General features: G+C 52.2%; 3 protein-coding genes across 5 annotated transcripts; 1 reads left to right on the forward strand and 2 right to left on the reverse strand.

Annotated features, from left to right (window-relative positions):
* Positions 1-309: 309 nt before the first annotated feature.
* Positions 310-11,948, reverse strand: DNAJC16 (DnaJ heat shock protein family (Hsp40) member C16). Of its 2 annotated transcripts, none has more exons than XM_085079916.1 (14): positions 11,680-11,948; positions 10,427-10,493; positions 9,231-9,561; positions 8,805-8,989; positions 7,540-7,644; positions 6,810-6,968; positions 6,325-6,455; positions 5,908-6,091; positions 5,555-5,737; positions 5,262-5,338; positions 4,931-5,011; positions 4,746-4,844; positions 4,150-4,317; positions 310-3,741 (listed from the first exon to the last, which is right to left on the reverse strand). In XM_085079916.1, the coding sequence occupies exons 1-14, from the start codon at positions 11,931-11,933 to the stop codon at positions 3,345-3,347; spliced, it is 2,421 nt and encodes an 806-aa protein (XP_084936042.1). In that variant the 5' UTR covers positions 11,934-11,948; the 3' UTR covers positions 310-3,344. The 2 variants fall into 2 exon arrangements, with proteins under 2 accessions (XP_084936042.1, XP_084936041.1); XM_085079915.1 differs by having other exon boundaries at positions 4,150-4,320.
* Positions 11,949-13,979: 2,031 nt separating this feature from the next.
* On the forward strand, positions 13,980-20,300 carry CASP9 (caspase 9). 2 transcript variants are annotated; one of them, XM_085079917.1, is made up of 10 exons: positions 13,980-14,540; positions 15,152-15,389; positions 15,751-15,831; positions 15,992-16,023; positions 16,541-16,717; positions 17,404-17,493; positions 18,176-18,323; positions 18,680-18,859; positions 19,038-19,147; positions 19,775-20,300. In XM_085079917.1, exons 1-10 carry the CDS (start codon positions 14,106-14,108, stop codon positions 19,865-19,867), a joined length of 1,584 nt encoding a protein of 527 aa, XP_084936043.1. In that variant the 5' UTR covers positions 13,980-14,105; the 3' UTR covers positions 19,868-20,300. The 2 variants fall into 2 exon arrangements, with proteins under 2 accessions (XP_084936043.1, XP_084936044.1); XM_085079918.1 differs by having other exon boundaries at positions 13,981-14,540; positions 15,152-15,371.
* Positions 20,301-21,713: 1,413 nt separating this feature from the next.
* On the reverse strand, positions 21,714-23,388 carry LOC146428438 (chymotrypsin-C-like). The gene is made up of 8 exons (XM_085079924.1): positions 23,297-23,388; positions 23,089-23,180; positions 22,902-22,999; positions 22,692-22,817; positions 22,474-22,610; positions 22,241-22,386; positions 21,886-22,038; positions 21,714-21,785 (listed from the first exon to the last, which is right to left on the reverse strand). The coding sequence occupies exons 1-8, from the start codon at positions 23,334-23,336 to the stop codon at positions 21,768-21,770; spliced, it is 810 nt and encodes a 269-aa protein (XP_084936050.1). The 5' UTR covers positions 23,337-23,388; the 3' UTR covers positions 21,714-21,767.
* Between the last annotated feature and the right edge of the window lie 1,619 nt (positions 23,389-25,007).

Consider the following 25,007-nt stretch of genomic DNA (forward strand, 5'->3'; position numbering starts at 1 on the left):
ACACCCCATTTAACTGGAGTCTGGAGCTTTGGCGTTGGCCTGGGAAACGGATAGATGAGGGTAATGGCATTTTGCCTCTGGAATTACTCACCCAGCTAACAGGGCTCCGGGAAAAAACTGTCACTAGTGAAAGGTTTGTCCCATTAGGATGTGGCAGCAGGACAGTGAATGTAAAAGAAAGGAGGGCATGAAGGGGTGTGGGCATCCTGCTGAGAGTAAGGAGATACTTGACCAAATTTCTTGCTGGTGGAATAACCAGGAGTCTCCTACGGCAGGTTAGTTTGTACATGCAGACACAGAGCCACCTCATCACACATTAAAATAGTTTATTTTGGTTGCGAACCTGTAATCGTCTTAAAACAAAATGACATCAGTGCCTGTTCACAAATACGAAAAAAACCGAAAAAAACCCCCCCAAAATAAAAAAAGACAAGTTTGCCAAATAAGTTAATTCCCCCCCCTCCCAGTATCAAAAGTGCAAAATAGGTACCTAGTTTTCAGTCCTACTCATCAGGCTGCGCTCGTGTCCTGGCTCCTGGGTGCTGTGGGTGAAGGGCAGAGACAGGGACAGGGAGGACTCTGGGAACAACCTCCACTCTGGGGCCTGTATCTCTTTGCCTCAGCTCCGAGCACTGTGCCATTGCTCAGATCTCACTAGGAAAGTGCACTAGGACCGAATTCCCTCAATCTTTGGATTACAAACCACCATGTGCAGAACAGAATCTCAAGTGTTTAGAAAATGATGGGGGGTGACAGCTCACAGCTGCTGGGAGAGGGCAGATCTAGGGATAAGCAGCTCTGACCATGGTCTCAAGACAGCAAACACCTGGAATGCCACACTGGCACTACAGCCAACTAAACCAGGGGTCAGAGCAGCTTGGCTTTTGCTTCAGCCCAGGCAAAAGTTTCCATAAATTCAGAAGCTGTGCTCCTGTCCAGCCGCAGCCGGCACAGGTGGACCAATGCCAAGCGCTCCCTCAGCTCAATCTGGCTGAAAGGGGAAGTTACCCGTGCTAAAAAGAAAATACAACCAAGGATTCTTGCAGCGTGCAGCACACACACTGAACTTGAAGGCCATAAAGCCTTCTCCCCTTCTTCAGGGCAGGGCTGAATTCCTTCGCTGTAGCATAACTAGGCACTTTTTTTTCATGAGTTGAGGGTTTTCTCCTTGTTACTGACCAGCTGAAGAGACAGCAGACACGCAGAGAGCATTCTTCTGCTTTTGCAAATGTTTAAGACGTTATGTGGAGCTTTCTACTAGGCTAAAACCACATCATGGTTTGCACGGCAAGCTGTGGGAGAAACGCAGCAGTGCTGCGGCAACCACTCCAGCCAGGTGGAAATAAAGTCTAGAAGCATCAGGCTGGTGTTTCATTCCCCCTCTACTCTCTTTCAGTGGTGCCTGTGCACCTTCACATGAGCTCCTGGGCAGGAGAAGACCTCACCTTCCTTCCTTCCTTCCCTCTACTTTAGAGCCTCATTCCACAGCCCGGAGTCCACTGGGCTGGAATTAATTAACCTCACATAGGGTCTGTTTGTAGCATTGCAGCCTTTATTTGAAGCATGTTTTACAGGGGGTCTGAGGTACCTGTGGGGGTTCAAGCATGCCAGTCTGCTCCCAGGATGGGGAGGAATGCAGTGAGGCAAGGCTTTGGGAGCAACTAGGGAGTCCAACGACTGGAGCATTCCTGGCTTCTGTTAAAGGATCAGCAGCTAGTTCAGGGGCTGGCAGTTATTCCTACTGACTGGCTGCTCTTCTATGGTGGTAACTAAGGTGGCAAGGGCTGAGTTTGCAATTAACACCATGTGCTCACTGAGTGCTCTGTGTTCCAAGCCCTGTGGTAAAGGCCACCTGCCCCCGTCCCTGTGCTTCAGCAGCGCCAGAGCCTGATGGAGCTGCAGGGCTCCAGATCCATGGACAGAGGCCTGGGCACCATTGTCAGTGAAAAAGAAGAACAAACCTCACAGGATTTCCATCTTGGCCACAAAGAGAAGCCCTGCTGCCTTGCTTGGTCACCTGAGGAGTGTTAAGCAGCTACAAAGCTGCTGCTCCTCCTCCCTCCTCCTTACCCCAGGCCACCCTCTCTCTGTGGTGTTGGAAGCAGCTGTCAGGGCACTGCTACAGCAAAGCATCGTCCAAACCCTGTGCTGTGTGGCTGCTCTAACCTAACATACCCTCACCACTTCCAAAAGACAGAAGAAATATCCAAGCAAGCAAACATAAAGCCACGAGAGCAGCCTGAGTGTGGAGAAATGGAGGTTTGGAGCAAGAAGGAAACAGGTGAGAGGCTGAAACCCAACATCTCAACTCCCCAACTAAACCAAAGGAGCTTCACACGCACGCGACAGTCTGATGATACAGCACTTCTGGGGCAACATTTCAAGAATACAATCGTTGAAGGATGAGGTTCCTCGATACAAAGGAAGGTTGGTTTGTACTACAGCTGGAAGGGTGTTTGCAAGGAGCCCAGGTGGCTCCCTGGCAGCTACATAGAGTTTTTTACACATCTACTGGCTCATAGCAGCTCACGCCTACAATCTGAGGACGCAGGTAAAGTTATGGCTCTAGGATACATCGTCTAAAATCGACAGAAGCAGAAAAGGCATCTGAAAAATCAACATGACATTTAAATGGCTCAACACTTTGACAGTATTTTAGGGCCGTGCAAAACCCTTTCCCTCCCCATTAGAATTCAGCTGGTGAAGCTGCAGGTGGAACCATGACACGAGGAGCATAAAACATGCAGATCGCCCACGAGCCCACACCATGGGGGAGTTCCAGCTAAGATTTGCTACGAGGGAGATACTCCTGACTGGATTCTGCATCACTTACCATGGGGAAAGCCGAGAGAGTACAACTGCCTGGTAGGAGGCCTTTCAGAAGGGCGGGGCCTGGAGGGTCTGCAGGGTCTTGCCAGAGTTACACCATGCACCATGGGCTAAGCACAGAGGGACAGGTAGGGAGAACTGTGGCCTGACCTGCATCACTGGCCACAGCTGCTCCGGACTCAGGGAAGTCAGGGGTTTCTTCAACCGAGGTAAAACGAGAGATGGAACAGGGGGGACTTGGGAAGCAGATGTGGCAGGACGAGAAAGGCAAAACAGACTTCTTGGCTCTTGGTTGTACGGCGTCCAAATGCACGGCGGGGCGGTGGAGGGCACATGGGTGCACTTGGCTGTGCTCCTGGGCTCCGGACGCGGGAGGTGTGTTCTAGTTGCCGGCCCCAGGAGAGTTCATCTAAAACCTAAGGTCCATTCATCACACTTGTTTGAGTATTCCTGGAAAGGGCTATCCCTTGTCATCTTCATAAAAAGTTTGTCCCTTAGAATCTCTGTAAAATCCCTCAGTCTAGTGCAGGCCACGAGGGGATATAGAACCTCTGTAAGGAACCCTCTAGAAGGCGTTCCATCCAAAAAGACAATTTGTGTAATTTGTTTTTAATGGATCTAGATCCCGGGCTGCAAGAGGATTTCCCTTTGGCTTCCACATGCTGTAAAGCATTGTAATCCTCGCACGATCCCAGCGTTCCCCCCTCATCCCCCGATCTGTGAGGCTTAAAGAGGCAGAAGTATTTCTTGTGGCCGTTCAGAGCCAGGACGTAGCCCGTGTAGTCACGCTCAAGGAAATGCTTGTCGTACTGGTTTGGGATGGGGGCTGCATCCTGTGCAAACTCCAGCAGATACTCCAGCCACTCTCGGTGCTTGTCCAGGCTGAGGAAGGAAAAGTGAAGAGAGCTGCTCCTGGGGGAAGAGCAGAGAAGATAGTGGGATTAGCACATGTCCCAAGTCTGGCTGGATTACTACTGGAAAGGTAAGGAATTGCCAACAAAGGCAGGGCAGTGCTGTGTTGCCACAGCTCCTTTTTCAGCTCAGTGTATGCAGTGCTCTCACGCTTTCCATTTGTCAAAACATGGGTGCAGCCAAAGTGGCACCAGTACCTGACCCCTCTGGCCACCATCACCAAGTCTGGCTGGAAATGGCCTCTCAGTTTTTGGTGGCTCATTGCCACTGATGAGGGCAGAAGCCGTGTCGCTTGCCAGAAATGATCATTCCTGGCTATGGAGCCGACCCTGCTCCTCACTTGTCACCAGAGCAGCGTCACACAAGTGGTTAACACAGCAACAAAAGCCCAGGAGAGGGCCCACCTACCCGGTGAATGTGTAGACTTCCAGGGCGAACTTCTGGAGCAGTGGGGTTTTGGTGGAGTTGGACAGGATCAAGACGACATTCATGTGCCCCGGCCTCAGGCGCACCAAGTTACTGGTGTAGTTGATGTCCGTTAGCTCAGTCACCTCAACAAAGCCCTTTTTGGGAATCCTGCTGCAACAAAGCAGTGACCAGGTGAAAGGGGAGCAAGGGACTGGGAGTGACTGAGGATGGAGAAACTGTGTCTGCATTGCCCAGCCCGTTATGCCAAGCCATCCCTGTGCCCGGTAGCCAAAGCCAGTGTCACTGGTTCGGATCTTCCTCAACGAGTGGGTCAGGCCTCTATCTATCCCCTGAGGATGCTGTCTTGGGCAAACATGGTGGGAATTGTTTAATAAGCAGATTAGTATCCCAGTCTTGCTGGCTGGGTGCTGGCTGTGCACTGCTCCTCCCTTCCTCGCTGCGCCCGCATTGCCCCACACAACTGCACTATGTCTGTGCAACTTCAGCACTTCTCACTCTTCACTAACCCTCCTTGCACAGATGCTCCCCGAGCAATGCTTCCACAGAAAACATTTTGGAGAAGTTAGAGAGGGAACCTGTTACTCTCTTTGCTGAAGCTTGTGTCGTTCTTCTCCGTCTTTGTGGCAATTTCTTCTTTACCCGAGGGTGGAGAGTCCCTTGTGTCACTTGAATCACTGCAGAGAAAGGTGATTTTGTGTGTGTTTAAGGCCTCGGGTTGGACTGAGGAGTTATCCCCGAGGGCATTTTGGTGTGCACTCACCTGAAAGCCTGAACGATAACAGTGCCAAAGAGAATGAAGAGTGCAGAGAAGAGCAAGGACAGGAGTGGCATCATTTCTCGCCTGAGGGGAAGATGTGCAAGCAGCTGTCAGGTCTACGAGTTTGTATTTTCTGCCTGAATTTCAGTTCCTGTCTACCTCAAATAATGCTGTGTGCCTTCCCCAGAAATTCAGCTTGTTTCATGGGTCTTAGAGACTATCAAGCTTTTGAGTGCTGTCCTACTCCCACCCAAAAGGAGGCTAAAATTGGATCTGTTTTAAAATAAGATGACAGGGAAGCAGTGAAAACCAACAATCGATGCCCAACCCATACCAGTTACTGTGGAACAAACTGTCCCAGCAGTCTGAGATGTAGTCCAGCGTGGAGTAGAACCATCGGATTAGGAACATCTGTTTGAAAAGAATGAAAAGCAAAACACAAATGACAAAACTGCTATACAGAGGCCCAACAGGTTCAGAGCACACCATGACCTTCCTTCCATAAGCAAGAAATCTTGTAAGAGTCTTGCCTTGGTATTTTATAATATAAATAATGCCTGTGAACAACCATAATGGGACTGTCCAGAAAGGTAACATGGATGTCAGGCATCTGGAAAGTGCACTTACAGGAGCGAGCTCATCATTCAGGTCTGACACGACAGTCTCTGAAGAGAGAAGGCCAGGGTCTGTCCTCAGCTGGTCCAGCAGATCCAGGAGGATGAAGTTGTCCTCTTTGCTGCCTTGCCAGGGCTCCTCCAAGGCTTTGTAGGCGATCTTCCCTGCATTATTGCGCCTCTCGAGAATGACCACCTACATGAGCCAAGAGCATGGCAGATGTCAGAAAGGAAGGGGCTTTTTCATTTTCTAGACTGATGATTAATTTCAAACCACTGCCCAGAACTAGGTGTCAGATCAAGGCACATCATCAATTAAATCACAGGCTGAAATAAGGGATTAAAAAGGTAACAGGAAACCCTCACAGCTGATCTTCCGCGGTACTTCTCCTCATCCATCAGCAAGGCATCTGCAAATTCCGGCTGCCGATCGCTGTAGATGTGCACAAACTTCAGCGTGTCTTTTGTGTTGGCCACAGCGAAAGTCAAAAAGGCCTCATAAGCCTCAGCAAACTTCTCTCCTTCCCCGGTAAGCAAGACCACGCAGTGCCTGGATGACACAATGAAATGGGGGATCAGGAGCCAGTCTGGAGGTGAGAGGGAACGACCAACCCCTTTCCTTTTGCCAGAAAAATCCCAATGAGCCAGAAACCTCCATGACTGTGTGGATACTGAGCATGATCCAATGCAGTCATTGCTCTTTTCTCTCAGAATCAAACCAAAGGTGACTCCAGGAGCAGCCCCAGAGCCTTGAGAAACAAAATGAGGGGACATGTCGCTTACTTCCGCTGACGGTGAGACTTCTTCACAGGACACAGCTCCTGGAACAGCCTCTGGTTGGTGAGTCTGGCCACCATGAGGAATTTATTCTGGGAAAGGAAGTCGTCAATGAGCTGTTTCTTCATTTCTCGTGCCTGGCAAGGACAAAGAAAGCAGAAGTCAGAACTGAGCAGGAAGAGGAGGAGAAAGCCATTGGATGTTCATGTGGAAGGGTGCCAGCCCTTGTGGTCCTCATTGCAATCACCCAAGATGTTTTGAGGCCCCAAGAGTGGGAAGTTACATTTGTCTCCTCTCCCCAGCAGGTTAGAGTTCCCCAAGCTACCATTGTCTTAACACTCACTCTCCTTCTCCTCCAATGCTTGAGGTTTAGCTGAGAACAAAAACTCTTCCTCCAAACTGCGCCACTGACCAACCTCTCATCACCAGCTTGGTCAGAAAAGATCCATGCCCATTTTCCCTGAGCTCTTGGAGAGGGCTCTGAGAGATACCTGCACAACGTCAGCAGGCCGGTCAATGTGCTCCTTGAAGATCATCATGGTGGGAGTGTAGACGTTGATATTGTACTGACTGGACAACTCCTCGGTGCCTCGCAGTCCGACGTACACATACCCAAAGGACAGGTAATCTCGGTAGGCAAAGGCCGTCAGCTGGGTGAGAGGAAATCCCCAGCACATGTTTATGTTAGAGTGAGCATCTTCTCCCCCGAGTACCTGTGGTGACTTTGCTCCAAGAACACATCTGCTGTTTGAATTCCACTGGATGTGCTGTGAGAGGTACGAGCCCCTCCTCTCCCTCACTGACCCACATTTTGCATCCTCTTAGTCATTGTGCCAGAAGCCTCCACGGATCCACAGCTTTATTTACAGCCGGACATGCTGTAGGCTAGCAGCGGCTTCGTAGGAAATGGGATTTTCAGTAACCCAAATTAGATGTGCTACAAACATCTCTCATTCCCAATAAAGGTTATGCACCTGTTTTGCTGCTACCTCTGAAGCACACCCAGGAAGGGCAACTGTCAGGACAAATAAACAGGCTCCTAACAAAGCCAGTCACCTGCCCATGCCATTTCCAACCAGCACACATCACCTCGCTCTCCTAGAACCAGTCAGTGGTGTCTGGAGGCATCAGTCCACCTCTGCTCACAGCCATGGCATGTTTTCTTTTGGAATATCTGGATTTATAAGCAAGTCACCAATGCAGTGAGAGAAATGACCTTACCTTATATAACAACGGTACAACTGGCATGTGATCGAACAGCAGCACGTGGGGTTTGTTGTCTTTCTTCCAGTCGGACAGAAAGCGGACGTAGTTTTTATCTGTAATCTTTAGACAGAACCAGAATGTTACTTTAACCTCTGAGCTGTCAGACATTGGCAATGCTCTACAATGAGATGTCTGAATGAGGACCAAGCCTGAAAAGGCTGTCCAGGTGTTGCAGGAAGCAGACTGTGGATTGGTCTTTCCAACAGGTATTCCTGATTAATGAATGAATTAAAACCATCACTCTTGACCTCCCTCAGCCCCCTCAGTTATTGCAGCCTCTGCTGATGCCATTCCAAGTCAATGCCAAAAGCACTTTTATTCTCCTAACTGCTGGGATCATATTCTTCGTATATATATATACATAAAAAATGGGAAGCCAAGGGTTAAAAGGCACCTGAGAGTTCCATCAAACCTGTTGTTTCAGGTATGGTACCTCCCAGACCTAGAGAAAGAACATAAATGGCTGCATTTACTGGAGAATGGGTAACGGACTCTATTTTTGGGGCAAGAAGTCCAATAACTCCAATACCCAGAGGACAAGTCAAGAGTCTGTTGGGGATGGTGGCCCCTGGTGAAGATCCCAAAGGAAAATGAAGTGAGGTGAACAAGGCCACAAGCAGAGGCCAGACAGGTGAGAGTGCTGTGGGGGCTGACAGCCACATCACAATGACAGGGGAGGTGGGTTCTTTAGAAGTCTGCCAAAAATCACTGGAAGGCTGAAATGAAGGAATATTTTATCCATTAGGAAGTTTTACTTATAACTTTGAAAGGGCTCATGCTGCCAGCTCCAGTTTTAGAGGTCTGAAGGAAAACTGGACAAAACAAAGTCTGTGTTGGTGAGTTTTAGCAGACATGACCTATAAGGTGGTCCCTAATTTGCTGGATGAAATGCTAAGAAAGGAGCAGGGAAGTGAAATCCAGCAGGTTTCTGTCCTAGGAATAACTTGGGTAGAGCCCTGGCAGCTGTGGGATGTCACAGCTGGGGAGCAGCCAGCAGAAGTCACTGGTGTGACCATGTAGTAGTAGGATCAGCCCTTTTCAAGGAGAAATGTTACAGAGCTGTGGGGGGGAACACATCTGACAACTCCAGGGTTTGGAGCTTCGTGACACAGATTAGCTTGGAGCCCGAATTAAACAGATTAGCCACCGAAACAGCCAAGTAGAGAGGGATCTCCAGGAAGAGAGGAGAAGCAGCATCTGACGCCCCTGCTAGACCCTACCTTTTCAACAAGATTCCCTGGCAGAAGGTTCTCCACAAATTGCCGCAGGTTTTCCCGGACGACAGCATTGTGGAAGAAGGTTATTTTCCCGTTAATGAGCCCCAGCAGGGTCGGAGTGCTGTGAGCACCCAGGTGATGGGCGAGGCGTCGTTCGTACCCTGCGTGAACGACGCCGATCCCTGCTCCTGGAAAAGGAGAGCAGCGGTTCACCTGAAAGATCCCCAGCAACACAAATTCCCCGTGGAAAATTGATGACCTGCTTCTTTGCCCAGCATGCTACTTTGGAGTTAGGAATGTTTGGGAAAGCATTAGGATACATCCCTGAGGAAATCCACAGGTTAAACTGGGTCACACAAACCTGAAGGCAACCACTGCAGCCTAACTGGGTGAGGGACACACACCCAACCTCAACAACTTCATCCTTACCCAGCACCTCCAATTCCTGAGCAACTTCCTTCCACACGGGCTCGATGTGGATGCAGCTGAAGCACCAGTCTGAGGTGATTTTAATGAGGTAAGGTTTCTTGAAACTATCCGGCACTATTTCGTTGATGTAGTGGGAAAAGTGGAGCAAATACTTCTCGTCAGAGGTGTCGCGCCTCTCCGAATTGAAAGGGAAATGGAAGAAGGACTCATCAAAATAGAAGCCATCATGGAAGCGGTGGAACTGGCGATGCTGCTGCTGAGAGAAGCCCTGGCTTTCCCCAGCATCTCCATAGCGATCAAAGTTTGCCCTCTTTTCCTCGTTGGAGAGAATCTGGGAAGCAAATGATAGAAAAATGATTGCCTGAAACCATGAGAGGAAGTGCCCTGACCATAATCCCTAAGTAAATAACGTAAGGAACGTGCAGCCTTTGCTGCGTGTCAGGGGGATAAATATTTTGGAAAAAAGAAGCATCACATCCCTCTAGGTTCACTATGGTAAATCAGGGTAAAAAACCCTCAAAGCCCAAGAAAAGGAGCCCCTAAATCCAGACTGCTGTACCCACTTCTGTCACCAACAGCTCCTTGGGTCTGAACATCCTGGGCTCTGAGCACAAACACTCTTTTCTGGAGTGGCTGTTGCTGGTGTCTCTTTGAATCTGGAGGGTTTAGAAAGTGTAAAAAATTTCACCGAGCAACCAGAAGCTCTGCAGAGAAACTACATATTTTAGCAGGGAAATAAGGATTTATTTTGATTTCCATGGGCTTGGCTGCCTTAAACTGGGGCGACCAATTTCCAGAACAACATGCAAATAACTACTGCTAAAAATAATTTGAGGTGACCAAAGCCCTGTGATGATTAACATTGCTTACATAACCCCAAAATGCTTTTATGTATGTGTGACATAGTCAAGATGCTGCCCAGCTGGGCAGGGCTTGGGGAATATGCACTCCTTCCTCCTTTGAGGCTTTTTAGCCAGAACATGGCAGACCTGTAGCAAAATATTTGCAGCAGAAACCATGCTGGTGACTCCAGTATCTCTGTCAACAAAGCTGAGCAAACCTTTTGGGTGGGTAATGTCCATCTCCCCAGGATCAATACCTTTTCCATATAGAAATACACAGGAAAAGCACAAAGCCATTTGTGGAAAAATAAGGTCACTTAATGGTAGCAGGAATTTATAGGAACCATGTGTTACCTCATAGGCCTTGCTAATCTGGATGAATTTGTCTTCTGCTCCCGGGTCCTTGTTTTTGTCAGGGTGCCTATGGGGCAGAACCAGAGGAAAAGGGGTCAGTGGGGGGCACAGGGAGCTATCAGCCTCTGTGTGGAGGTGAAGAGGACATGGGCAGTGAGGGCATGCAGTAACATCCCCGAGGCTGAGATCAGATTTATACCCAGCACATGCTGTCCCTGGCCAAACCCCATCCCAAAATGCAGCACTGGGATGTGTGCTGTGTGTCTGTGGACCTGTCCCTCTGTCTGCTCCATCCCCAACAGCCCGAGCCCAGCATGCGAAGCGTGTCACTTTCCTAGCAATGCCTCCCTTGGCTGCTGCCCTACATAACTACCGGGTTCTTCCTTAAATCACCACCTGCCATGGCCTCGGGGATGTCTCACACAGAAAAACAAGGGCTCTAAAAGTTCTGGGTAAACCTATTTTATTCATTTTATTTCTGTACCTGAAGCCTGCCCCTCACCACACAGGGGAGTGACATTTATGCATCCAACACATTTCCTTTCCACATTGAACTGCCTTTGGACATCGATGTCCCAAGCTAAGACTTCAATCCTTGTGTATTAGAAGTTCCCAAGGAGAAGCTTTTCTGCCCCCAGCCAGACTCCAAGAGAACTTTCCTCCCCATCACTTGATTCTGTGAGAAATTTTTCCCCTTATAGCTGGACTCCAAGAGAACTCGTCCCCCCATAGCCAGACCCTGGAAGAACTATCCCATCACAGCCAGACTCTGGGAGAACTTTTCTCCCTGTAGCCTGGTTGTGGGAGAATTTTGTCCCTTTGTAAGCAGACTCGGGAAGGACATTTTCCCTGTAGCCTGACTCTGGGAGAACTTCCCCCACACAGCCCCACTCCAGCACAACTTTTCTCCCCATAGCCAGAATCCAAGAGAATTCCGCCTCCCCCCCCGCCCAGCCAGACTCTGGGAAAACTTTCCCCCCTGTAGCCTGATTCTGGGAGAACTTTTCCCCCTCGTAAGCAGGCTCTGAGCGAACTTCTGCCCCGCAGCCAGACTCCAAAGGGTTTTACAGCACGGATCGCTGGCACGGAGCATCTACGTGTTCCAGGCTGACTCCCGGCCTGAGAGGAAGCCGGGGCGCGCCGCCAGGCGAGGCGGCTGATGCCACCACGGCCGAAGGGCCTGGCGCTGTCACCGAGCTGCCGCTGGGATCCGCTCCCGGGGCCGGGCGGGGGGGTGAGAGGGCAGTACGTACCATTCCCGGGCGAGCCGCTTGTAGGCCTTCTTGATGTCGGCCTGGCTGGAGCTCCGGCCGACCCCCAGCACGCGGTACGGGTCGAACTCGCCCGGCGCGGCCGCTCCCAGCGCCGGCAGCAGCAGGAGGAGCAGGATGCAGGCGGCCCGTCCCGGCTCCATGGTCCGGCGGGGCCCCGCGGGCGGAGGGAGCGGACGGGCCGCCCTCCCGCACCCAGCGCCGCCGCTTCCGGCGCGCCCGCCCGCCGTCCCCATGGAGACCGAGCGCTTCCGGGAAACCGGGCCTGCGGCGGGGGGATGCTCGGAGGTGAGGCCCTGCGCGAGAGTTCCCGTCGGCTCAGAAGCTGCGGCAGTGCTGTAGGTTGGCTTCGGAATGGGAGTGGTGGCAGTCGAGAGTGCCAGCCGAGCCAGGGAGGGGATTGTCCCACTCCGCTCCGCACCGGGGCGGCCTCACCTGGGATATTGAGGGCAGGTTGGGGCACCGCAATATAAGAAAGATATTAAGGTGTTAGAAAGCGTCCAAAGCAGAGTAGTGAAGATGGTGAAGGGCCTTGAGGGGAAGAGGAACGGCTGAAGGCACTTGGTGTGCTCAACTGGAGAAGAGGAGACTGAGGGGAAGAGGAGAGACAGACACTGATCTCTGCTCTGGTGACAGTGACAGGACCCGAGGGAATGGCCTGAAGTTGTGTCAGGGAGGTTTAGTTTGGGTATTGGGAACAGGTTCTTTCTCCAGAGGGTGGTCGGGCACTGAACACACTCCCCAGGGAATGGGTACAACGCTGAGCCCGTCTGAGTTCAAGGAGTGTTTGGACAACACTTTTGGGCACATGATGTGACTCTTGGGGTGTCCTGTGCAGGACCAGGACTTGGACTCGATGATCCTTGTGGGTCCTTTCCAACTCAGCATGTTCCGTGATTCTGTTTTGTTTTTTTGCTAAGTCGTGTTTATGCAAAGTCAAGGACTTTTTTCTTATCTTATGCTCAGGCAGTAAGGAGGTTCACAAAGAAAACTGGAAGGGAGCACAGATAGGACAGGTGACCTGAACTGGCCAAAGGGATATTCCACACCATAGAACGCCTAGTGTATAAACTGGGGAGAGTTGCTGGGAGGAGCCAGTGTGGGTTTGGGAAAGGGGGTCTGGCATCAGTCATGAGAAACTGCATTGTGCATCACTTGTTTTCCCCTTTATTATTATTGTTGTTGTTGTTGTTATCATTTAGCATTACTACTGTATTTTACTTTATTTTCAATTATTAAACTGTTCTTATCTCAACATACAAGTTTTACTTTGATTCTCCTTCCCATTCCACCAGGGTGGGAGGGGGAGAGAAGGGGGGGTTGAGCAAGCAGCTGCGTGGTGCTTCATTTTCAGCTGAAATTAAACCCACAACAATCGGTTTAAGGGAATGTGGGTTGGATGAATAGGTGGTGAGGTGGATCAAGGGCTGCCTGGATGGCAGAGCTCAGAGGAGCATGATCCAGTTGGAGTACTGCAGTCAGTGGCTTCCCCAGGGATCAGTACTGGGTACAGTCTTAATCAACTTGTTTATCAATTACCTGGACGGAGTGATGGAATATACACTGAGCAGGTTTGGTGATGATACAGAACTGGGGGAAATGGCTGATCCACCTGAAGATTAGGAGAGTGGGTGGCACACCTGGGGGAGTGGCTGATCCACCTGAAGGCTTTACTGCCGTTCAGCAGGACTTTGGGTGGCTGGAGAATTGAGCAGAGAGAAACCTAATGAGGCTCAACAAGGGTAAATGCAGGTCCTGCCCCTGGGGAGGAACAGCCAGCACAGGCTGGGGGTGACCTGCTGGAGCAGCTCTGTGGAGAAGGACCTGGAGGTCCCATGGGCAAGGAGCTGTCCCTGAGCAGCAGTGTCCTGGGGGCCAGGAGGTCAATGGGATCCTGGGGTGCACTGGGAGGAGCATTGCCAGCAGGTCAGGGAGTGACCTTGACCCTCTGCTCAGCCCTGTGGGGCACACCTGGAGAGCTGTGTCCAGTTCTGGGCTCCTCAGGACAGGAGGGGCTGGGAGCTCCTGGAGCAGGGCCAGCGGAGGCTGCGGAGATGAGGAAGGGACTGGAGCATCTCCCTGCCCAGGAAAGGCTGAGGGAGCTTGGGCTGTTCAGCCTCCAGAGGAGACACAGCTGAGTGGGGCCCTCAGCCCTGTCAGTCCCTGTCTGCAGGGAGGGCTCAGAGCAGGAACCTGGCTCTGCTTCGTGCGGGCAGAGCTCTGCAATGCCACAAGAGAAACAGGCAGGAATTGATGCACAGGAAGTTCTATCTGAACAGAAGGAAGAACTTCTTTCCTGTGCGGGTGATACGCTGCCCAGAGAGGGTGTGGAGTGTCCATCCCTGGAGATATTAAAAAAAAAACAAACCCAAAACACCAAAACGCAAAAGGACGGAATCCTATTTCGTATGCTCTGGGATGACCTTTCTGGACCACGCCAAAGCCCTTTCAGTCTGGCTCCGTGTGTCATTCCCGGACTCAGAGACGGCGGCGCTTCCGTGCAGCGAGCGGCGCTTCCGGGGCACAGCGGCGAGTCCGGGAAGAGAACGGCGGCGGGTTCGGGGGCAGAGCGGCTGCTCCGGGGATTGAGCTACTACGGGCCCGAGAAGAATCCGGCGGCGGGTCCGGGAACAGAGCAGCGGCTCCGGGGATTGAGCGCCCCGGACTCCGGGGCAGAGCGGCGGGCCCGGCAGCGCCCGGGCTCCGGGGCCATGGAGGAGCAGCAGCGCCGGGCTCTACGGCGCGGGCGGGCCCGGCTGGTGGCCGCGCTGCGGGTGGAGCCGCTCTGGGAGCCACTGGAGCAGCGCGGGCTCTTCACCCGGCCCATGGTGGAGGAGCTGCAGGTGGGCCAGGGAGCGGGACACTGAACACCGGGGGTGGCCCAGGGAGCGTTCGTGTTCCCTGAGAGCCGGGGACGGCATGGGGAGGGTAGCTCCTGCATCCCCTGAATTCAGGGGACAGGCCCAAGGGAGGGTCCCATGTCCCTTGAACCCAGGTGACAGGCCCAAAGAGGGAACCCATGTCCCCTGAGCCCCGGTGACAGGTCTGGAGGGTGGTGCCCAAGTCCCCTCACTCTGGTGACAGATATGGGAGGGATTGTCCTGTGCCCTCTCAAGTCCAAGGGAGACCGCAGGTCCCCTCACCCTGGTGACAAGCTCATAGGGGAACTCCATGTCCCTGTAGCCCTGGTGACAGGCCCAAAGGCATGGCCCAGTGGTCCCTCACTCTGATGACAAGGCCTGAGGTTGGTCGCTGTTCAGATGAGATGTCTGAGAACCCCGCACACGTGTCTGTTCTTGTCCCCAGCCTCAGGCAGTGCCAGGTGTAGGGGTTTCTCTTCATGTCCCCATCCCAATCTGGTGACACCCTTAAAGTGTTCCCACATTCCTCACTAGAGTAGTCAAAAAGGCTGCCCAGGCACTGCATGTGTTGTTTGGGTTTTTCTCCTCTGCAGAGTGCTGGCAGCCGAGGAGACCAAGCCCGGCAGCTAATCATTGATCTGGAGACTCGAGGGAAGCAGGCTTTCCCTGCATTCCTCTCCATCCTGCGGGACACCGGGCAGGGTGACCTCGCAGAGATGCTGATCCAGGAGTGTGAATCCCGGCCGGTGCCAACACAGCTGCCAGACCTGAAGCCTGTGGAGCTGGAGCTGCGCGAAGAAAAACAGTGTAAAAGTCAGTGTGGAGGGTGTGGTATGTTTTTGGCAAATAGTGGCATGGGGAGTGGCAGCTGGGATCCTTCTTGCTGTGGGCAAGAGTCCGGGAAGTCATGATTTTTATTATCCTGGTAGAGGTGACTGTTGGGAGAATCATGGAATCACAGAATGGTTTGGGTTGGAAGGGACCTTAAAGCTCATCTCATTCCATCCCTTGCCATGGGCAGGGACACCTTCACTATCCCAGGTTGCTCCAAGCCCTGTCCAACCTGGCCTTGGACACTTGCATGGATGGGGCATCCATGGCTTCTCTGGGCAGCCTTTATGTCCTGCTTTGCAGCAGTGGAAGCTTTTGAGCTCAGACTCATCCTCTGTATTTTTGTCCCATATCATTACAGATGTGATCCCTCTTGAACGTTTGTCTATCCCAGTCCAAGCCATGAGTGAGAGACCTCAAACACATCCTGTGCCAACCCGGGGTAAGCCACATTGCAGACTCTGCTAGAGACACAGTATGGCAAAGGCTCATTTCCAGTGGGAAGGGGGAATTCATATGTGTTGGGAAAGACATGAACTCTAGGAGTATGGTCTTGTTGTGGAGTGTGGTGAGCTAAATCCCATGTCTGTTGTGTGTTGTAGGTTCAGCTGTTGCCAAGAGGAGCCGTGACCTGGTTAGTATTTGGGTAGGCTGAAAGTGTTCCCTACAGGGCAAAAACTCTGTGCCTTGTGGTTGGTTCCAGAAAATATCTCTGGAAGAGCTGGTTCTCACTTTGTGTTACCTGACCTATTGCTCCAAGGCTGTAATGGGGCCAATGGTCTTGGAGTGGGTCAGTCATTAGCCACATCCTCCTTAAGATTACCACAGCTATAACACAAATCCTTGGTTCCTTGTGGTGAGGTTTAATGCTGATGCCTAAAAGAAATTCCCAGAAACTTCAACTTGCTGTCAGAGATGCTGCAGGTAAAGCAGCATCCAGTTTAAGTGGGTTGTTTTGTGTTCCTGGTTGCTGCTGAGAACATATGTGTGGAGAGTGGATGCTCCTAGCCATCCCTAGGTCTAGAGAAATGAAAAAACGATGGAACGAGCTGCTTTAAGAACTCTGATTCCTCACTAGCATTGTATCCTGTTGGATTAGCCAGCAAGCACACAGAATAAGAGGGAGTTTAATTGTGGCGTGTCCCTGCCAGGATTATGAGATGAAAGCGGATCCCTGCGGCCACTGCCTGATCCTCAATAATGTCAACTTCTCCAGAGAGTCAGATCTGTCGACCCGAGAAGGCTCCGACATTGACTGTGAGAAGCTGGAGAGGCGTTTCAAGGCCTTGCACTTCACTGTCCTGGTTCGGCGGGATCTGAAAGCTCAGGTGAGGCTGGTTGTGCCCTGTTAGCACCAGGCATGAGATGTGAGCCTCTGGAAGTGATGGGAATGCATTAGGGGATGTATCCTATGTTGGCAGCATGCAGAAAACCACCCACAAAGAAACAATTAACCACTTACATCCTCTTATTTTATTGTTGTGCTGCAATTGAAGGAGACGAGCTTGCACATTTTCATTCCTCTGCCTGAATATAGAGTCCTGGTTGTGATTTTTAGGGAGTTGGTGAGGCTGTATATTTGGGATAGCTCAGATAGCTGTGTCATGGTTATCTGTGCTGTGCTATCTTGGCTGTTACTGGAAGTGTGGGGGAACTTGATCATCTAAAAGTAAAACATGGTTCTCTGCTCATCCACCAGCTCCCAGTCAGATGCAGTGGATTTCAGCAGATAAGTCATGTGGAAGCATGTCGTGATTTGTGTTGCTGTGTTGTAAAGAGTGTGGAGAGGTGAGAAATCTGTGAGATTAAAGCAGCCAGTATTAAATAAGGGCAGAGAACAGAAATACTCGCTCTCTGCCGATGCCTTTTGCCACCTGTACTTGGGGCTTACGTTATCCTGGGGCAGAGATTGATCAGATCCTTCCACATGGCAGCTCAGTTAGAGTAAGGTCTGGCAGTAACCCATGGCTCAGATATGGTTCAAAAAACCCTCATTGTGATGTTTTCCTTGCAGGAAATGGTTTTGGAGCTGCTGAAGCTGTCACGGCAGGACCACAGCGCTTTGGACTGCTGCATCGTGGTCATCCTTTCCCATGGCTGTCAGGTGGGTTTGTCCCATCTCTCCCTTTGCTCCTTAAGTGTGGGAAGGGGTTAATTCCCCGTCCTGTGGTCTCACACAGGGTGAGAGGGAAGTGGTCTGTCAAAACCTTGTTCTTGCAGTACATTTCAAAGAGTTACACCCTCATCCTGGGTTAAAGAAAACAGGAGCTTCTCTGGTGTAGTCTGATCTGGTGGTGCCAGTGCACAAGTGTTTTCCATTTTGGAAGTTGGGGTTAATAATTTGGAACTGAGTGATGGGCAGAGAGCAAAGGGAGGCCCCACTCAGCCTCATACTGGGGTCGTTCAGTCCTTCCTGTTCTCCAGCTCTGACAGGGAGATGCTATTAGTAATAAAGCCTGTTTATTCCAAGTCAGTTCTTTGAAGGATGAGGAGAGGGATTGTTAGGAAAATGGCGTATGATATGTGCCCATTGTCCCAGAGAATGAAGAACTCCTGTGCTGGAGGAAATCGGATATGAGTTGGTTAATAGAAGTTGGATTGCTGGGTTTTAGTGCATTTCAAATGCCTCCGGGGTGTCCCCTCACCCTGACTTGGCCACAGGGATTCCCACAAACACCAGGATTTCTTCTGGTACCTTTAGGCCACAAAGCACCTGATAGGAGATGGGCACTCTTGGGACTGGCCTTGCCTTCCGTGTCACTAGCTCCTGCATTTTCCTCTTGCAGACAAGCCATATTCAGTTTCCCGGAGGCGTTTATGGGACGGATGGAAAACCTATTCCCATAGAAAAGATTGTGAACTATTTCAATGGGTCCAATTGCCCGAGTTTGAGAGGAAAACCCAAACTGTTCTTCATCCAGGCCTGTGGTGGAGGTGAATCTTTGTGTTGACTCCGGTAGCATTGGGCTGCGGAGATGTGGTCAGGCTGTAGTTTTGGCTCCCTTTCTGTTCATCACCTGTCCCTTTCTCCAGCTGTCTTCTCAGTCCAGCTGCCTCTTCTTTTACCATGTGCTGACAGGCTGCTCCAGCTCTTCATACGGAGTGAGGAATTTTGTATAAATCACCAATGGCTTTGATTCAACCAGCGCAGCTGAAGGGCCAAAAAGCCTTATTTTGTTCTAGGGCCTTTGTCCTTTTCTTTCCCCATCTTTTCTTAATGTTGGATGTAGAACCGTGAAGTGCTTGGGTGGAATGAACATCAGGAACTGTCTTATTGCTGCTTTTTTCAGAACAAAGGGATCAAGGCTTTGTAGTGGATTGTGATTCACCCGAAGATGAAGCTCCTGGGGGCTCTCTGGAATCAGACGCGACTCCATTTCAGGCGCCTTCGGGTAATGTGGATGAGCCTGATGCCATCGCCAGTTTGCCTACACCCAGCGACATACTGGTTTCCTACTCAACTTTTCCAGGTGAAACAGCCTGTGCAAATCCTTTGCTGGGCAAGGGGGAATTAGCAAAACAGTTGGAGCTTCGTGGCCAAAGTCAGGGGCAGTTCAGGGCAACCTGACTCTGTTGGAGCAGCAGGAACACATTGGGATGAGACCAGCAGATGGGCTTTGGCATAACATTCTCCTTCTTTCTCTGAAGGTTTTGTCTCCTGGAGAGAGAAGTCGACTGGCTCGTGGTATGTGGAAATGCTGGACAGTGTGCTGGAGCAATACGCCCATTCAGAAGACCTGCTGAATATGTTACTGAGGGTAAATGTCTTTTTTCTCCTGCATTTTGTGGGTGAAGGAAATAATATGGGATATGATCAGCTGGGGCGTGGAGGCCTACACTTGAAAAAGGAGTGAGCGTTGAGTTTGGGGATGAGCTAATTCGAGGTACTGCAGGGAGGTTTAATTACAAAGAAAGTGTCTGGCCTCAATCTGCCAAAAATCACTCGAGGTTTTCTCCAGTGAGGAGGAATACTGGCAATACAGGCTTTAATCCTTCTGAGGAAGTTACTAAAAAATGTCATGGCTTGTCCTATTCACAAAAATCCAAGCTGATGGGATTTGGGTGCTGCTGTAAGTATGTCCTGGGGGTGGAGGAACACAATGTACAGGGAATGTGGAGTGAGTCTGGCTAATCAACATCTTCCTTTGTGTGCCTTGTTGACCCAATATTGCCAAAGTTGGGTACAAGTGTAGATGCGCCAGACATTTTTTCTGTTGTCCATGGGGAGGAGAAAAGTCCAATGTGGAGGGAGAGAGGACTTACAGAATCACCTTGTTGCTGTTTTCTGGTTGTTGTTGTGCTTCTTTGGCCCCCTTGGCTTGGCAGCTGTTGATTTCAAGGGATGGGGAGAGCATCCTGCTCCTCAACCTCTCTCTTGTTCCCAGGTGGCAAATGCCGTCTCTGCCAAGGGGAGGTACAAGCAGATCCCAGGATGTTTCAATTTCCTCCGTAAAAAATTCTTCTTCGTATGCGACTGACACGTGAGCCCTGAGCCCCCTGCCAAGGGCAGGAGATACTTCCTGTGGCTGAATGAAATCTGTGCCCACCATAACTTAGTGTCGGTGCTCCCAGTGGATTTTGTCTGTGTGTCCAGATGTTTGTCTGGAGAAACGCAATCTGTGAACGCTGTCTTAGCTGTGGAGTAGAGATGAGATGGAGATTGTGCTGTGCCGATGGGAAATGTGAAAGGAGCAGGAAGTCCCTTTGCTGGAGCACAGAGGCGGAGTAGAGCACTTCTGGCTCATCATGACATGGCAACGCTCTGCCTCAGAGTGTTTTTCTTTGCTGATCACAATATTTGTGTCCTGTGCTGCCCAGGTAACTGATTGATGCGATCAGGGTCTGATGTTCAAGTGGAATGGGATGAGTTTTGCAAACTGATGTTTCTAATAAATGCATCTAAAAGGCAAATCTTTTGCTGTATTCCCGTGTCCCATATCCTCATTGCCATTTCAGCACCTCCTGAAGGCTCCTCTGAAGTGGGAAGAGTAGGAACCTTCACTTGTGTAAATTTTTAACCTCTGCTGTTACTGGGTCATTTCTAATATGGCTGTGCCAGCCTGTGGCGCAGACATCCAGCTCCTTTTTAGGAACCATTCAGATGTTAAACAGCAGGAAACTGATGAGAATTCTTTGGAATATCAGAGCTGAGGTAAAGTGCTTGAGGATCTGTGTTGGATTTTAAAGGAGGAAAGTATCCTTGGAGCCACCCTTGGGAGGTGCAGCGGCCTTAGGATAGGTCTGTGCTGAGGGGTGCTTAGGGATTCCCAGGGAACCTGAAAATATCCAGGCTGCCTTTGCAGTCATGGAGTATTTCCATGCTCCTTTTGGGAACATTTCAGGTGCTTTGAAGGCACTGCAGAAGGGACCCAGGGCTGCCCTGAGCTCCCCAAGGAGGAGCTGGGGTGTGGGTGGCTGTGATGGCCTTGCCTGTGCTCAGGGGTTTGTGAGAGCTTAGTGCCATGGTTGTCTCCTTCCCTATTCCCCTTCCCCATCCTCCAGGGGAGCGGGCTTCTGGGTTACCCTGTCCTGTCTTGGCCATTTTTGCACAAAGCCCCTGGGTGTGCAGGTGATCCCAGAGCTGACCTCATCTCGCCTGGACCTGTTCTCCTTTGGGAAAAGTGACCCTGCACTCTTCCCCTTTTTCATTTTCCCAGTTCTCTCACTAAGGGAGCATTGGGACTGGGGTGTCCCATGGGCCCTCTGGCTCGGGTGGGGTGACTTTGGGCAGAGATGGTTCAGCCTTGTCCCTTTTCTTCTATCCATGGCATGGGCAGTGGTGGCTGCTCCTTCCCCAAGGCATCCTTGGCAGAGGTGAGAGCAAGAGTGGGAGCACTCTGGCAGCTCAGGTGGTGGAGGGAAGGTGGTGGGGCTGCAGGATGAGCCCCCAGGACCAACCCAATTCCCTCAAGGCCCCTGTGACAAATCTGCTGCCAACAAGTAGCCCAGTACCAGCAAGAGCCCCTGAGACATCCCATGGCCAGCCAAGACGCCTAAAACCTCCTGGGGCCAACCAGGTGTCCTATAGCTCCCCACAAGTTCCCTAGAGCCTCCCAGGAGAGATTCCAGGCCAGATTCCAACCGCTCTGCCATGAAACTACCAGCCAAGCCTTGAACCCTTTGGCTTGGCGATGGCCATGGCTCTACTCCCAACTCGAGCACCTTGTGAGATCTCTGTCCACCTTGGGCTCCCCAGGACTTTGCCCAGCCTCACTGCACAATGAGGGCCTCTCCCCAGCACATGGGCAGAAGCTCAGGTCCCCAAGACACAGCCCCATTTTTCCACTTCACCATGTCCCCTCGAAAGAACCACATGAGACCAGCTCAGCACTATTGCCTTTATAACTCTTAATAGGTGTTGTGCTCCATGTTGTGTCCTCAGTTTGCGCTCATTTTCTGCCGAAGACAAGACATAGGGAAGCTCATGGTGAGACCCCTGGCAGGACAGGGGCAGCATGGCCACCTCCCTGCATGGGGCAGAGGAGGAGGCACCCACCTCGTTGATCCAGTTGATGTAGGCAGACACCCGGGTGAAGACTGTTGGCTTCTTGATCATGTTGCAGCTCAGGCCAGAGCCGAAGCTGACGATGCCATCAACCTCCCAGATGCCATCGTCGCGCTGGCAGTTCAGGGGGCCGCCGGAATCACCCTGAGTGGAGACACAATCCGTGCCATCAGTCCTGGGCACCCCACCAACACACCCCACATCCCACCCAGCCATCCACCACTGCAGCTTCATCCCCACCCCTCCTGTGCTTCCCATGGGAGCTGTAACCCTGCACTGCTCCAGCACTGCTGTCAACCCCCCCCTGGGTCGGGGGCAGGTGCCACACCGCGGTGCCAACACTCACGCTGCATCCAGAGACGACTCCGTCACCACCGGCACACACCATGGTGGTGCGCACAAGGCTGCCCCACCAGTCCCACTTGGAGCAGGTCTCGTGATCCACCACGGGCAGCAGAGCCTGCTGCAGGACCTCGGCCAGGGGCCCGTTGGCTGCAACGACAGTCGCACCTCACACTCTGCACCCACACCCCTTTCCCAGGGACATACTGGGGACCCTCCTGGGGACTCTCTGCTTACTCCTGAGGCGTCCCCAGCCGGTGACATAGCAGGGGTAGTCATTGGGCAGGATTTTGCCAGCGTCTGGCAGGCAGGCAGCACGGATGGTGTCACTCTCCTGCACCTCCTCGGACAGCTTGATCAGGGCAATGTCGTTGCTGCAGGGGGACATGAGCCATGAGGATGTGGTCCCCATCTTCGTTGCACCCCACCCACTTCTGGACACATCCCATCCCTACAGGACGAGGAAGGAGTTCCACTTCTCATGCACGATTGTCTTCTCCACACCCACAGCCACGGTGCCGAGCTCATCATCCGTCAACAGGTCCTGCTTGCCCAGCACCACACGGTAGGTCTTGGAATTGCTGCCAGGGAGAGAGAGGGGGTGTCAGTCCCCAGAAATATCCCACTCTGCTGATATAGATCCCCTCCAGCACCCTGACACCCACCTGATGCAGTGAGCAGCCGTCAGCACCCACTGGGGGGCAATGAGGGTCCCACCACAAGTGTGGTGCCAGGAACCAGAGAGGCTGTACTGCAGTGAGATCTGTGAGGGCAGAGGCACAGGGTCAGAGCAGGAACGTCCCCAGTCCTCTTCCCCTACCCGTCCCCACACCCATCCCTGTGCCCCCTTACCTGCCATGGCCAGCTGTGGGCTACAGCATCTTCACCTCCCACCACGCGGGAGTTCAGCTGTGGTGGCACGGCCGGCTGGCCACATCCGTAGGCTGTGGGACACCCAGCCAAGGGACATCAGAGGCTGCCTGTGCCAGTGCCCAGGGCCAGGACAGGCCCCATGGTCCCATGCCCCCTGCCCGGACCCCTCCCCATCCTCTGCACCCACCGTAGCCCAGCAGTATGACGAGACAGACAGCTCCCAGCATGGTTGTGCCGACAAAGGTGCAGCAGTGGGGCTGCTCACCCCTCTTATAGGTTCCACACTGCCAGGGACCTTGGAGTGGCCCTGCCTACCACTGGCATGTGGGGACTGTCCCACGCTGGGGGCACAGGGGCTCCTCAGCCCCATCGCCCCATCTTATCGCACTCCCTGTCCTGCCTGGGAACAGCCACATCTGTGTGTGGTGTGCTGGCACCATGCTGGCACATGGCAGGGACACCTGGTCCTGCTCTGGGAATGGGCAAGGTTCCTCCTGGGGCACAGCTGGTGGGCAGCTCCCCACCCACGCCACTGTCTGTGGGGTGCTGGGCAACCCTGCTGCCCCCCAGCCCTGAGCACTGACTGCCCCAGGACTCTCCCTGCCCCCGCCTGTCGCTCCCCCAGGGACAAGGTGCTTTCCAAAAAGGTCATCACTGTGTGTCTATGAGTCCCTATCAGTGTTTGTTCATCTTGTGTACACATCCTTGGCACATCTGAGTGCACTTTCCTGGCTGCTGCCTTGGCTGTGGCATCATCTTGGATGCCCATGGTATCTTCTGTGCTCAGAAAAGCCTGGGGGGCATGTGGCTGCGCCATGCACGACCACGAGGCGCATGCGTGAGGATTTGGGGTGCTTTTGCTTTGCCTTATGTTGTCATTTCAGATGGTTTATGTGTTTATGCTTTTGAGTTGCAGAAGTTTATTTCAGGGGTTTTTTTTGTATCTTTGTTCCCTTGGCTGGTGGTCGGCAGTGGTGGGGGCCAATGCCCATATGTGTCTAGGGAAGAGCACATGGACAGGTGGGGCTTCTGCCAGAGGGAACCAGGGCCACCCATGCACCCCAAGGGGGTCCAGCAGGAGCCAGGATGTGGCTGGAATGTCCTTGACTCTGCCCAGGGTTTTGCAAGAGCTCAGTGGCACATGTGTCCCCTTCCCCATCCTGCTGTGTGTGAGGTGCTGGGTTGCCCTGTTTTGCACAGAGCACCTGGGTGTGCAGGTGATCCCAGGGCTGATCCCATCTCTCCTGGATCTATTTTTCTTTGGGAAAGGTGACCCTGCACTCTCCTGCCTTGTTTATTTCCCCAGTTGTCTCAACAAGGGAGCATTGGGATTGGGTTGTCCCATGGGCACCCTGGCAGGAAGAGGGGTGGAGGGAGCTGGTGCTTGACTTAGGGCAGAGATGGCTCAGTCTAGTCATTTTCCTTCTTGCATGACATGGACTGCAGTGACTTGTCCCTTCCTGGGACATCCTTGGTAGAGGCAAGAGCAGAGCAAGAGCATTGCAGTGGCACAGGTGTGGTGTTGGGGCATGTGGTGGAGCTGGAGGACAGTGGGGGCTCAGGGAGGGATGGGGTAGTGCTCTTTTGGGGTCATCCCATGGGTCCCACTGCTCATCTCCCTTCTCCTTGTGTTTCAGTGCTGGATGTCCCTGGGGAGAGTCCAGGATGTGGACTGGCACCATGTGCCAGGGCCATGCTTCCCTCTGGCTCTGTGCCCTCAGCATCAGGATGGTGCTCAGTGTCATGGGAATTTGTTCATGTCTCCCACAGTGTCTTAAGCTGTCATTCCCAGGAGTGGGTTAAGATCACTTTTAAGATGTAATTTTGATGGAAGTGATTGTATGAATACTTTTATTTCAACAGTGAAGTAAAATTTATGAACTTCACAATGTTTTGCT

The sequence above is a fragment of the Lichenostomus cassidix genome, chromosome 21 (assembly GCF_008360975.1).
Source record: "Lichenostomus cassidix isolate B80296 chromosome 21, HeHo_3.0, whole genome shotgun sequence".
Classification (NCBI taxonomy): Eukaryota; Metazoa; Chordata; class Aves; order Passeriformes; family Meliphagidae; genus Lichenostomus; species Lichenostomus cassidix.

Coding starts and splice junctions, on each gene's coding strand:
- LOC146428438 (XM_085079924.1), bottom strand. CDS start 23,336: ATGCTGGGAGCTGTCTGTCTCGTCATACTGCTGGGCTACG. Junction 22,611..22,691: donor TGGAACTCCTTCCTCGTCCT/GTAGGGATGGGA, acceptor GTCCCCCTGCAG/CAACGACATTGCCCTGATCA. Junction 22,039..22,240: donor GAGTCGTCTCTGGATGCAGC/GTGAGTGTTGGC, acceptor GTCTCCACTCAG/GGTGATTCCGGCGGCCCCCT.
- DNAJC16 (XM_085079915.1), bottom strand. CDS start 11,933: ATGGGGACGGCGGGCGGGCGCGCCGGAAGCGGCGGCGCTGGGTGCGGG. Junction 7,645..8,804: donor CAGGGAATCTTGTTGAAAAG/GTAGGGTCTAGC, acceptor TTCTGTCTAAAG/ATTACAGATAAAAACTACGT. Junction 5,738..5,907: donor AGTACCGCGGAAGATCAGCT/GTGAGGGTTTCC, acceptor TGGCTCATGTAG/GTGGTCATTCTCGAGAGGCG.
- CASP9 (XM_085079917.1), top strand. CDS start 14,106: ATGCTCTGGGATGACCTTTCTGGACCACGCCAAAGCCCTTTCAGTCTG. Junction 15,832..15,991: donor ACATCCTGTGCCAACCCGGG/GTAAGCCACATT, acceptor TGTGTGTTGTAG/GTTCAGCTGTTGCCAAGAGG. Junction 17,494..18,175: donor TCCTTTCCCATGGCTGTCAG/GTGGGTTTGTCC, acceptor TTCCTCTTGCAG/ACAAGCCATATTCAGTTTCC.